This window comes from Camarhynchus parvulus, chromosome 1 (genome assembly GCF_901933205.1).
Source record: "Camarhynchus parvulus chromosome 1, STF_HiC, whole genome shotgun sequence".
Taxonomy (NCBI): domain Eukaryota; kingdom Metazoa; phylum Chordata; class Aves; order Passeriformes; family Thraupidae; genus Camarhynchus; species Camarhynchus parvulus.
This window is the reverse complement of record NC_044571.1, coordinates 33,547,980-33,561,586: the sequence shown is the minus strand read 5'-3', so window position 1 is coordinate 33,561,586 and position 13,607 is coordinate 33,547,980. Positions and strand designations below refer to the sequence as shown.

Genomic DNA, 13,607 nt, shown 5'->3' with positions numbered 1-13,607 from the left:
AGACAGTAGCTGCAAACAGCAGAAAACTCTCTAAGTCTCCCTCAGTTTGAAGGTTGGAAGGGAAGGACCCTCAGCTTTCAGCACCTAGCTCTTTACCAAAAGTGTGTGAAAGAAACTGTATCTAAACAGGTTTGAGCTCAGGGATTGATCCACTCCACTGATTCTCAGATCAAGTTGAATTCACTGATCAAACTGTGTGATGTGAAGTGTGAACGCCTCTGGTTCCTGCAGTCAGCTGCCAGCTGGCTCTCCCTGAAACCTCAGGGCAGCTTCAGCAGAGAACTGGGCTGGAAATCACACAGGCCACAGCTCTTACCAGATAAAGGCACTCGTGGTTATGTGTGTCTTTCTGAATTCATGTTCTCACTTCAGTGACTTCTGTACTCAAACAAAACCAAAAGTAAAGATGACATTTTACGTGGTGCATTGTTAGATTGGTGTTGACCAATCCATTTGCATCAAAGGAGGTTTAGATTGGATATTAGGATTATTTTTTTCACTGAAAGGGCGGTCAAGGATTGGAATTACCCGGGAAGGTGGATGAGTAACCATCCCTGGAGGTGTTTAAAGGTTGTGTAGGTGTAGGAACACGGTTTAGTGGTAGACTTGGCAGTGCCAGGTTAACAGTTGGACTCTGTGATCTTAGGTGTTTTCCAACCTAAATGATTCTATGTCTATGTCTGAAATCTAATATTTTTCATTATCAATAGCGATTTGTTTCAGAAGGGACGAAATATTCCCAGGATTTAATGCTTCACTTTTAGTAAGATGTTCTTTGTGTACAACCGGCATGATCAGCATTGTGTAGGCAAGCTGCTGGCATAAATGCTCTCTGTTAAAAGTGAGAAAACCTGTATGCATGACTTGCAATTAGGTATTAGTGTTTGAGATAATCCTTCATAAGAGTCTTTGAGCAATGATGTAAACTTGCCCTTGCAATGGCTACCACAACCCAAAACTTTGAAAGTAAGGCCTTTCTTAAATTTTGAAGTATTTGTACCCATTTATAGCTTTTTCTGTCTTGTTGCAGTCTTGCAATAAAAGGCAGTGCTGGATTTATCTGGCCTAGAGGTTCTTTTTTTGAACATGTAGCATGTTCTTAAGCAGTGAGGAAAATATTTGCTTTTGTTCCAGGTTCTCCATAAGCTCTTCAGCAGTAACCCCTTGGGTAGGAGTGACACTGAGTTTATGTACCCATTCTTCTGTATCTGTTCCTAGGTTCCAGCAGCCATTCCTTGCTTCCAAATAAACAACAGAGCTATAATGAATTTTTGCTTATGTTAACAGTAAGATTTAGTCTAGGCTTGTCCATTGAAAAATTCCAGGTATTTCTCTTTCTATTCTACTTTGATTCTTCAGCTGCAACTCTGATGTTTCAGGAATGGTTGAAATCAAGTATTCAGAGAGAGCTATCGAGGATGCCCTGGTCTCTGTATAACATCTAATGGCAGACAGCTTAGGAGGGCATCCTTCCTGAGCCTATAAATCAGGCAGTTTCTTCTGCCTGAAAAGCATTTGGGGTTTTAGTTTTTTGTGATCTTGGGGAGCTGACTGAACTCTTTGAACTTTGTTAATGTTGTATTATCAAGTGAGATGTGATGTAGAAATCACATAACAAGTCCAGTAACTTTTAAGTGTGTAAAAGATGTTCATTGGAAAACAGAAAATTCTTCCAAATAGTTTTCTGTGAAGACTTCAAGTATTTTTAGGAAAAGAACTAACAACTTTTGTTAAATGTGTGATTTAATGTTTCACTTCAGTGTTCAAAACCTTTTGGTTTGGGACTACGTGATGTATACAACAGTATGCCTGTACCTTTGTAAAGTCAGGGAGCTTTCCATTCTTCTAATTCATCTTTTGAACTAACAAATGTCTAGTATCTTGCTAATGAAACTGGCTGTGGAATTTGTGTGTCTTCCTTGGGCCCCTTTTGTTTTCATACATGTTTCCTTTAATGACTGAGCTGTGGGTGGCTTTACCCACTTGACTGCTTCTGACAGCCTTTTGCCTCAGCAAAGGTCCAGGTGCATCCTGCTGCAAGACAGCACCCTGATAGCAGAGACCCCATCTTCCTAAACTGCATGGTGCTCAGTATAGAAACTTCATCCATTTTGCTGTTTTATCAATAGGAGGTGAATGAAAATTCCCTGTAGCTGTGCTACTGGGCCATGGGAGAGTGAGGATATGGGATAGAATGTTTCACTTCAAATGAGAAGTGCCAGTTATGAATATAATTGTCATATCTTATTATGGAGGTATATCTTATTATGGAGGAGAATGTACAAGTTGTTTACAGCCAGTTATATAGTGCAATCACCTCCTGCTCTCAGGTTTCTCTTCCTAATGCAATAGTAATGGAGTTTTTACATCTGCTTTTGCAATGCATTCAGTAAGGACAGTCTCTGACCCTAAGAAGCTACTCTCAGAAGTGTCCCCCTCTCTATTCTCAGCTGAGTAGCAATATTGAATTGGCTTTATGCCGCAGCTATGTATATGCTCATCTGTGCAGTTTTCTTTTTGCATTCTGATTTACTACAGGAATTCTGGCTGATGCTGGTTAGATCGATTTTTACCACAATCAGTCTTCCTGATGTCTTCTGTGAGTGCAGCCCTTCCTAGCTGTGAGTAGAGTGAGAGCAGCAGAAAGCTTGGGCTGCTCGCCTGGCTGGGTTGGTGAAGGGCTCTGTAGCCATAACTGGTGTAGTGCAAGTGGCTTGGAGGTGACTGGCTGTAAACTCACTTTGTGCAGAGCTGTGTTTCTGCCTCATCCATCATGCATAGCTGCAAAATGCTCTGGAGGTGTTAGGAGATGCTCCTGTAAATCTGTGTATTTAAATTATTAGCATTGAAATTTCAGTAAGTGGATTTATCTTGTTTAGGAGATCTCTTCCTGTGTTCTGAGTATGTATTTCCTTTTCTAAATAAAATGTCTCTTAATATTCCAGTTACTTTGGAATGATCATGTTGCTGCTCTGTTCTTAGAGCAGGAAGGCTGGGGATGAGCCTCCCACTAGTGTCACAGCTGCTACCTGCTGTATCCTCTTGCATTAAAACAGTTTTGTTACTATGGACTTCAGGAGAATGAGGTGCGCTCCTTTGGTTGGCTTTTTGGGGGCACAGCTTGGTTGCTCTTTGCACTATGTCATAACAATAGGTCTATTTGGGGTTTTTGTTATGTGTGGTAGATTTTTTGTTTGTTTTACCTCATTTATTTTTTGGTTACTACCTGTCAGCTTCATTTACTCTCTGGGGAAACTATGGATGCAGAGGGAGGGTCACAGAGAGCAGACCCAACACTGACTACGGACTCATCAACAAAAGCACCAAACATCCATTTTCATCTTGCAGTGGTCTGGAGCAAGGATTAAATTGCAGATCATCCTAAGGCAACAGGGAGCCTTTAGTAAGTGGGTATCAATTTGTTTACTTACCAGACCAAAACCACTTTGACTGTTCTTATATGTTCTCCCTGCAGATATTCTTTTCTTAGCATATTGTAGCAGGAATAGTGCTCAGTCAGAACTTTGTGCCTCTCCAGCCCCCTGGCATTAAGTTAGGAATTATTTTTGTCACTGAGTCTGATGCATTTGTTATTGATAGTATTTTCTGCTTGGATTTTCTCTGCTGCTTAAGTGATTTGTCCTATATTCCTGAATCCTGGATCTCTTATGATTGATCATTTACATCTTATTTTATTTTTGTTTATAAGAAATGTGGAAAATGCTTGCAAATAACATGTAGTGGCTTCTTTATTTTATTTTTATTTTTGTTTATATGAAATGTGGAAAATGCTTGCAAATGACATGTAGTGGCTTCTTTGTGCATGTCATCTGTCTTAGTTTTAAAGTTTGTGGAGTATACAGAAGATTGTGCAACAGGCATTGCTTACTTGCCTAGAATTGTAAGACTAAAAACTGTGTTCTTGCTGCAGCCATAAAATATGGCAAACATCACCATTCCAGATCAGCTATGGTCACGTGTTTCCAGCAGTCATTGTTTTCTGGCAATAGTGTTTGCTTGCTTCTGTCCTAAGGCAGGTGAAATGTATTTGATGTGTCCTAATGTTCAGCCTCTCATGTGACTGGGGGTTTTCAAGGTGTGAATGAGGGTGAGGAAGACAAAAATTGAAATGGAACATTTTGTTTGTCACTTCAGTCGGGTACCAGATACTTCAGATTCTCTGGTAGTTTTGATGTGCTCAGGGCCTCTCTTCCCCTGCAGCAAACTGATAGTACCAATTCACTTCAACGTGTTTATGATGCCCATATGCTTGTAAAGTTCATGCATGATCCCTTGGATGATGTTTGAAACTCATTGAAGTGCAGGAGTATCAAATCAGCCTCATGGATTTTTACCTCTCTTCCAGGACTCATAGTTGGGGTGATCCTGAGGTACGGGACTCCCTCCACGAGTGGCCATGACAAACCATTCAGCTGCTCCCAGGAGGACAGGCCCTTCACCACCCTGCTGGTCAACGTCAGCGGCAAGTTCTTCGAGTACACACTCAAAGGGGAAATTAGCCCTGGCAAGATCCACAACGTGGAGCAAAATGACATGTTGAGAAAGGTGAGGCGGTACCATTTCACATGCTTGGCTGAGTGTTCCTCCTTCCTCTGTGGTTCCCTCCCTCCTCCATCCCACTTGCACCTCAGGCAGTGTCAAGTGTCAGCATTCCTGATAGTAACAGCCTTTTAATGCTTAATTCAAAAGCACCTTCTGTATTATATCACTGCTGGAGAAACTGTGCTCTGTTACATGTATGTGGTGCTTTCCTAAAGGCCTTGGTTGGAAGACTTAATGTATGTTTCTAACATCTGTAGAATTTACAGAGACCAGCTGAACTGAAAAAAAAAAGCCTTGTGCTGCCTTGTATAAATGCAAAGTAAGGAAAATAATAATTTCTTAGTGAAAAGCGATTGTTCCTTGTTGTGTTGGTCTTTTTTTTTCCCAGGGTTTTAAAATCTGTTTATTGTCAGGAAATAGTTACTGCTGCTACCCTATAGACCACCAAATGAGGCAGTCTGGTGTTGGAAGTAAAATTCACCTATCAGCAGTTATTCAGATGTGTTATTTGCCTTTTTATTCAGTGTCAGGAATTAATCACCTTTTGTGTGTATCAAAGCTAGACTTTGAAGCATAGGATTGTAATCTAAAAGTACTTCTTTCTGCAGAGTATGAAGAGAGCGTAGCTGTCCATGTGTATCTGTCTGCTGTAGGTATCTCAAGTTAGCTGAAACGAGTCCTGCCCTGGGAGGGCACAGTTGTAGTGCTCAGGCAGCAGGTGAAGAGAGCCTAGTTAGTCCCATATATGTGAAGGTCTTCTGATTGCATTTTAACTCTTGTTCTTTGTTCTTTAGTGTAATGTAGTCCTTCATGGATATCTGGAACTCCTACTGAAATACATGGAAGAGGTGTATGATCCAAATTTCTGAAAACCAGTCTTGTATCTGACTTGACTGGCTTACAATAACAATACAGTGGCTAAATCTGCACAAAAAAAGTAAGCTAAAATAGCATTTCATCTGCAGCTATACCAATATCAGGTATCACAACAGGAGAAATCTTCTCCAGCATCATTTCTGCTAGAACTTTTTAATTTAAATAGGGGACTGTGTTTAGGACTGCTGCCAGATCATGAGTAACCAATGTAATGCCTGTTCTTTCTAGATGCTATTTACCAACAGGAACTGCAGCTTTTTGCTGCCATGTACAAATAGAGCTGGCCAATGTTTTAGAGGCTCATCTTATCTAGTTCATCAACCAAAAATAGTGGTTGTCAGCAAATGAATGAGGAAAAAGCCCTAAAAGTTTGTATGTGTCTATTTCTAATTGAAATTTTATATTTTATTTTTTAGGTAACATTTGACCCAGAAGTTTTCTTCAACATTCTATTGCCTCCAATTATTTTTCATGCTGGTTATAGCCTGAAGAAAGTAAGTGCAATAACTTCTGAGGAGAAGAAATCCTTTTTTTTTTATGAGAGATTGCTGATTTGGTCAGGATTGTAGTCTCCTTTCAGGCACTTACTTACAATAAGAAAAAATCTAATTTCCTCCAGAGATGGTTAGGTCATATTGTTTTAAGAGAAAATACATCTATTTTTAAGTATAAATGTATTAAACCTTACTTAATTTTGCTGATATGTTTTCCTTTGAACTTAGCCAGACATTGATGTCAGTTTCATTTAAAGTAAATGATGTTCTGTTATGAATTGTTTTGGTCCTTCTCAAATGTCCAAAATGCAGTAAATTATGCTGAGAGGCAGACCTAACCCTGAATCCCAGAGGAGATGTGCCAGACCCTTAATGGCAGAAGGGCTCAGATTCTGATCTTGCTAGAAGACACCATGAATTGGTGCTGCTTTCTGTCAATAAACCTTCTGTCAGTAAGCTACATGTAGGGTCTAATGCATGGCACAGATCTGGTTTATTCAATTTATTGAAGTTAGATTGAATTTACGTAGCAGTAATTGAAATGTTTCTCTGAAATAGACGTGTGCTTCTGTGTATTGATACAAGTGAAGCAGTGTGCTACATGGTTCTGAATGAGCAATATAACTTTGCTAAAGTAAGTATATAAAACTCTTTTTTTTCTTGTGCAGAGACACTTTTTCAGGAATTTGGGGTCCATTTTGGCTTATGCCTTTTTAGGAACAGCAGTGTCTTGTTTTATTATTGGGTAAGTGAACTCTGATATCAGTTCCTCTCTACACTAAATTTTAAGCTGATAAACACTGTCTTTCTTTGCCTGCATATATATATTTTATGTATCTATATACACACACATTTAGTTGAAGATAGCTGGTCATGTTGGTTGGCTTGCCTACAATCTCTTATCCTGCTCATATTACTGTGTCTTGTATATGGATATTCTGAATAACAGAAATCCTGAATTGTGTTGGTGACCTTGACTTATGTCTCAAAGAATTTCACTAGAGGAGTAATCTATTATTATAGGTTGTTCTTACCTCAGAGCTTTTGGCCTATGTATTGTGTTGGGAGAAATAATACCAAAGGGAATTCGGTAGCAGAGAAAACTTGGTGGGAAATGTAAGAAACATGTAGACTCTGCTAATTGTGTGAAGATTTCAGACTTTACTTATTGGTTTTGTATGATGTCTTCTGGATCATATATTGCTTGATTTACTTCACAGGGAAAAAAGGAAAGTTCACTTTGAGAGCTTTCTGCTACACGGCTACACTGAGCTGTAGCATGAACAAGCCTGTCTGAAATAACTGTGTTTTGTGCTTTCCCTTGGACTCTCTGAAATGCACCAGATTGTTTGACTTGGAATGTTTAATCTTTCTCTTCAGGAATCTCATGTATGGGGTTGTGAAGCTAATGAAGTTGGTGGGTCAGCTGTCTGATAAATTCTATTATACAGACTGCCTCCTCTTTGGAGCGATAATATCTGCCACTGATCCAGGTACCTTGATGGACATTTTTAATAACCTTCCAAAATAACCTTATTGCTAGGATTTTGAGCTGCATATTAACAGGACTCTATTTTCAGTTATCTTATATTCATATCTCTGAACCTCTTCTCTGAAACACATGCAAATTCTGAGCATTTTGAGAGCTGTTCTCTGCTGATTTGTGACTGAACTGGCATGACATCATGGCACATTTGGAGAAAAGTCTAACTCTCCTGTTCAAATACTTAAATGTTTTTTGTTAAATGACTTCTTGTTAAGTGTGTGTCAAGTCTAGGATGGCAAATAGATGAAATTATTGGTTTTTCTCTATAGCAGGACTTCCTTCTTCAGCTGCATTGCTTGGGGCTGGGCAGTTTAAGAGCAGTATGTGAAACTTTTAGCTTCATTAGGTGGGGGATCTCCTGTTCCTCTTTCAAATAGACTTCATGTTTTATAAGTTAAGGCAGAAGAATGCTTCTCTGGCCAAGTGATTTCAGCTTGTCCCCAAATAATGTAGACATCCTTCAGAGTCAAGCAGGCTCACATTGAAGTCTCCACTTGTCAAATCAGTAGGGCTGGCAAAAGTCAGGGGCCAGGGTGGGGAGTGCTGAAATATGCAGCTTGACATTTAAAGCAGTTTATTTGAGGTGCTTAGTGGTGATTAATGTGAAAATGGGAAGTAGCTCCTGTGATTGAGCTGAGCTCTGAACAGCTGGTGGTTGCATACAATTTATGCAAAAAATCACCATGTGATTTTTGAAGTGCTTATATGGGAACATCTTCAAGATCATGGTCTTTCATCTCAGAATTTTCTTGAAAGAATGATTATAAATATTTAGCACTCTTGTCCTTTTTAAATTTTGTGGAAATTCACACCTGAGGCATAATGGATACTTAGAGGAACACTTAGGATCATTTGTGCTATTTTACAATGGCTGAAATAATAAGCCTGGGTCAACAATCTATACAGCTTTTAAAAGCAGGAAGAGCTGCACAACATTTTGCTCACTGTTTTATATGGAATATGTTCTAAAATAATACCAGGGCTTTTGTAGAAGGGCTTTGTCTGCCCCATGCCCTTTGCTCATGGGGGCCTTGCTATGAGCACTGTGCATAGGGAGGACGAAAGAGCCACCTCTTAATGAAGCTGCCCTAAAACTGATGGAGGAATCGCTTACTTGTAGGTAAACATGGCTGTGTTTTCCCATTTTAGTTTCGATCCTGTTCAATTCCTGGGTTTTCTTGCTTAGCCAAACTGGAAAGTCTGTTCCCCAGCTCGTGCAGTCGTTGCAGTGTTGTTTTCCTCTTTTCCGTCTGTAGTTACTGTGCTGGCAATATTTAATGAGCTGCATGCTGATGTGGATCTCTATGCCCTTCTGTTTGGAGAGAGCGTGTTGAATGATGCGGTTGCCATTGTATTATCCTCGTAAGTAACTTTGGGAATTTCTGCTCTGAAATCACTAAATTGCTTTTGGCATTTGTCTAAAAGAAATGCTTTTTCCGAAAAACATTATTTTAAGATTAAATTGATTGCCTTTAACTGGATTGATAACCATTGCAAACATTTTCCAAGGCCCCTAATGCATACATAGTCCAGAATGACACACATGTCTTCAGCATGGGATTGTCTCCCTGTAGCTCAGGTAGTGTTGTTACAGAAAAAATCTTTCCTGGTGCCGCTTCTAACTTGCCATTGTGTGCTCTCTTTCTAGATCTATAGTTGCCTACCAGCCAACAGGTGAAAATACCCATGCTTTTGATGCTGCAGCATTTTTCAAGTCTGTTGGTGTTTTCCTGGGAATATTCAGTGGTTCTTTCATGATGGGAGCAGTGACAGGGGTTGTGACAGCTCTGATATCCTTTTTCATATTTGGTATTCCAGCTGAGATGGCACATGTGGATATTATCAGGGCTTTCCTGTTTCCCATTATAGCAGAATTGACTCTAGCTTGTTTAATTCTGAGTGTGAAGATGTGATCAGAATTCATTTGACTTCTTTTCTATAGAAAGACATTATAGGTACCCCCAGAAATCAACCCTTTCCAATAAAACTGAGGCCATAGTACAAGTTTTAGTGATGTTGCTGCAGCAAACCAAGGCATGTCCTAATAATGTCTAGTTTCTTTTTATGGGGTTATAAAACCTAGTGTTTTTATTAGTCTTGAAAGACATCTCCTATGATAAATGGTATTTGATTCTGTCATCAGCAAAATCTCTCAGCTATTTCTGATCCCCACAGCATTTTTTGAGTCCTGCATTTAAACTTTTTGCCAGAAATCTGATGTCATACATCTTGGATAAGATTTTATCTCCATGAGAGTTTAACTCAATAACATGATGTGCCTTGCATAGTCTATTCTGTTCTCTTGATGCTTATTGCTCTTATTTGGTTAGATCTCTGAGGTGCTTAGCAAGCAATTTGTGTGGGTCTTGTTTTAGGCTCAGGCAGTAGACCTCCAGCCTGACCTACTCCAGGAGCCATGATGCTTCTTCAGGAGCAAAATGAAGTCTCTGCTTTCTGTCAGACTAGTATAGCCAAATTTGTGCATATCCCAGGCTGCTCTGATGTGCCCAGGCTTCTGAACACCGACCTGAAAGGGATAAAATGAGATGTTCTGCACAATGATCATGAACCTGTGACTCTGAAGCAGTATTGTCTAAGCTGTATACAATGTACAGATTTTCCTGACATGTCTGCATGATGGAAACCCCTTAAGTATAACGGGGAAGATGGGCTGTTGATGCTTTAATGTTCAGTCTCAGTTCCACTGATCTGCAATCTATGTGACCCAGAACCACAATTCTTTCTCTGGCTGTTAGGCTACCAGCCATGCATAGCTCTCACTGCTGAAATGCATCCAGATCCACTTTGTAAAATTATGCCTCTGAAGCAGCAACTCATCCTTGCCTTTTCTAATAGCTGTGCTCAGGAAGGTGATGTGAGGCTGTTCTGAACAAAGCCTCTGTGGTGGCATTTTGTATATGTGGTGGGGATATTTTTATTTTTGTTCTGTTTTGGATGTACGTTGTTCTTTTTCTTAGGCTGTTTAATTATATGACTATTTTATTTTGGAAACATCCTTAATGTCATGCAATGATATAGAAGCAAACAAAATTTGCATTTTACTATTCATAGCTGATTAGAACCCATAAATTAAGGATTAAGTTAATATTCCTATAGCATGAAGTACCTATACCTGTACCTCTCTGAGTAAGGGGTTTCATGCAGTCATGCCCTGTCCTTTGAGAATAGACAGAATGCTCAGTTTCCAAATTATGCAGATAATATACAAGGACTTATTCTGGCTTTCGGCAAGCTATCTCAGTTTTTTTTTTAAATAGTTAAATTATAGTACCACATTCTATATTTTTACTAAATTGCAGCATCTGACTGCTTGAAAAGATGTGAAATACAAGGCTGTGTCTAACAAATAAAGAAAATAATTAAGAAAAAATAAAGAATTGTTTAGTTTCAGCTAACATTTCAATTTGATCAATTATATGAAATAATAAAATGTTTTTCTTTTCTTGCCTTTCTCTCGCCTTGAGCTTCCTCCAAAATTATGAGCACAGGTTTTCATTTCAGATTTAATGAAATATTTTGGTGTGGTTACTGACAATAACAGCAAGTTAAACAGTTTGTGTCACAGAACTGCCAGAAAGGACTGGAAATAAGGAACTGGTTCTGATAAGGCCCCTTGCCTAACTTTGGGGGAACAAGGTTCAACCTCTTCCTCTCCCAAGGAGTGACTGTGGCTATCCACTTTCCTTAGGCATCCATGAATGTCTCTTGAACCAGGCCCTGGGATTATCGGAGTATTCTGTGGGGAAAAGGGTTCCAATTTTTGTTACAGTGGATGTTGCTTCAGAAGCATGATCTTAGAAAATAGATCTGTTTTGGGGAAGTGGTGGAGAGGAATTCAGCTGAGCTCAGAAGTTTTAGATGTGGTTTCTGTGCAGAATAGCTGTTTAAAAAGTATGCTGTGTTTTATATTTGGTGTAATGCAACATGGAGATGGATTTTTTTAATGATGCTCCGGGCTTTGTTTTGAGAGCAACCTTCTGACAAAGCAAGGTCATGGCTGAAGGTGTGTCTGGAGTGTATGTTTGCCCTAGCCCAAGTATGTCAGCAAGAAGTAGGTGTGAGTGGAGAGTTGGCGCTGATTGCCTTCATGTGAACTGTGCATAGCTGTTTGCATCTCAGATACAGTGTGCTGTTCAGCGTGTACCTGCTGCCAGAGTAGTGCTCAGGAAAAAAAACAACACTGAAAGGATTCTATAAATAGGTAAGCAACTTTTTTTGTAGTGTGCGAAGAGCTAAATTTAACACTACTGAAGTCTGTTCCGCTTCTTCAGTAGCTGTATGAATTCTTAATTCAGGGTGTGCTTTGATGTTCCTCAGGTTTTGCTCTACTCTGCAATATGAATTTTTTTTTCTTTCCTTTGAAAGACTGAGCTGCTCTGAGTTGGCTTTTTCTCTAAAACACATCAGCACGAGGAGAGGAAATACATTTTGTAGGCAGCAATTGTTTTGCCTTAAAAGTACTGAAGTAGCCACACTTGCTGGAAAAGACTTATTAACAAATCTGAGAAGAAAAATTCTTGTTGATCTTAGGGTTGCTGTAGTCAAGAACAGTTCTGTAAATTAAATGCTTTTGAATGCATTTTATGCTTTGTTAGAAGGTGGGAGTGGGATTTATATTTGAGGTTGGCAGGGTGAACAAAACATCATTCCCCCACCAATCCCCTGAAAAGCCAAGGCACACACAGTCTAAAAGGAACAGCAGGTAAATATCCCTTCCTTGCTAGCACTTGAAAGGGAATCATAGAATAAGATAATATTACTTCTAAGAGGTGGAGCCACACTTTCTGCTATGGATATACAACAAAAATAATCAAAACTGGTTATTGCAAGTTGAGTCTGAAGTTTGCCTTGATGTGTTGGAATTTGCATTTTTCAGCATCAAAAGTGTTTTGTTTTCCAACAAGCATGGGCTGTTAGTACATAAAAGTGGTTTTCAGAAGTACTGGGAACAGAGAAGCCAAAGATTTCTTTTTGATCCCTTAACAAGTGACTTAACGTGACAAAGTTTACCAAGTTGCACTGCTTCCCCCTGCTGGAAACGGCTCTCTTCTTCTTGATGTCCTGGAGCACTTTCTTGCTTGCAGAAGCATGTGGATTTACTGGTGAGTTGCTTGGATTTAAGCACAGAAGTCCATCTCAGCAGCCATTTTTCCACTTTCTCAATAAAGCTTTTCAATGAGAAATATATTTGGGCCTAAAATTGGGTTATTGGGTTTTTTTGCCTTCTGTTCAATGTTGAAGCTGCAGCTCACTGTGTAACAAAGGCAATAATTTGGTTCAGACACCATCTCCCTAACCTGATGTCTCACCCACTTGAATGGAAGGGTCATAAAATCTCGAGGTTAAGAATGATGTATAAATTAAATGGAGCTGGTGAAGGGAAAGTGTGGTGAGCTGGCAGTAAACAGGCTGATTTGCACATGTGGTTCTGTTCACAGGTGTGGTGGCTGTCCTGTTCTGTGGAATCACCCAGGCACATTATACATACAATAACTTGTCAGTTGAATCAAGGAGTCGCACTAAGCAGGCAAGGATGTCTTCTACCTTTCTTACAGTGCACTGCTGTAGTAGTCCATGTACTTTTGTTTTTACAGCGTCTTTTTTACTTGGCCTTTAACATGTGATGTTTTCTCTCTAGCTCTTTGAAGTGTTGCACTTCCTGGCTGAGAACTTCATATTTTCTTATATGGGCTTGGCACTGTTTACTTTCCAGAAGCACATATTCAGCCCAGTTTTCATTATTGGAGCTTTTGTATCCTTTTTCACATTGTGCGAGGTTTCTCTATTTTCTTATGTGTCCAAAAATTTGTGATGTTTGTTTGCTTTACCAAACAGAGAATGGTGGTTGGCCTTAGTTTTCCTAATGTCTTGCATGCACAATAATTTGGAGAAAAATCTTTGCTTACAGCTTATATCAAAGCCCTAAGCCTCTGTGCCACATAGTTGTTGGCTCTGTACCTGAATGTTAGAAGACATATAATTTCATTAGATAAATAAATTAATATGCTTTACCGGGTGCTTTGGCTTTTGACAGCCAACACTGCTTGTGTTGTTCTTGTATTTGAACTTTGGAGACCTAGAAAAGGATTAATTCTTCTCTCTACTTC

General features: G+C 39.4%; 1 protein-coding gene across 2 annotated transcripts in view; it reads left to right on the top strand.

The window, feature by feature from the left end:
* SLC9A7 (solute carrier family 9 member A7) overlaps window positions 1-13,607 on the top strand; it is a 69,676-nt gene that overhangs the window by 28,403 nt on the left and 27,666 nt on the right. For both annotated transcript variants that reach the window (XM_030950793.1, XM_030950803.1), the window contains exons 2-10: window positions 4,367-4,566; window positions 5,856-5,933; window positions 6,602-6,678; window positions 7,314-7,426; window positions 8,736-8,841; window positions 9,128-9,269; window positions 12,497-12,602; window positions 12,939-13,027; window positions 13,139-13,252. In XM_030950793.1, the coding sequence (XP_030806653.1) occupies window positions 4,367-4,566; window positions 5,856-5,933; window positions 6,602-6,678; window positions 7,314-7,426; window positions 8,736-8,841; window positions 9,128-9,269; window positions 12,497-12,602; window positions 12,939-13,027; window positions 13,139-13,252 (1,025 nt within the window). The remainder of the gene's footprint in view (window positions 1-4,366; window positions 4,567-5,855; window positions 5,934-6,601; window positions 6,679-7,313; window positions 7,427-8,735; window positions 8,842-9,127; window positions 9,270-12,496; window positions 12,603-12,938; window positions 13,028-13,138; window positions 13,253-13,607) is intronic.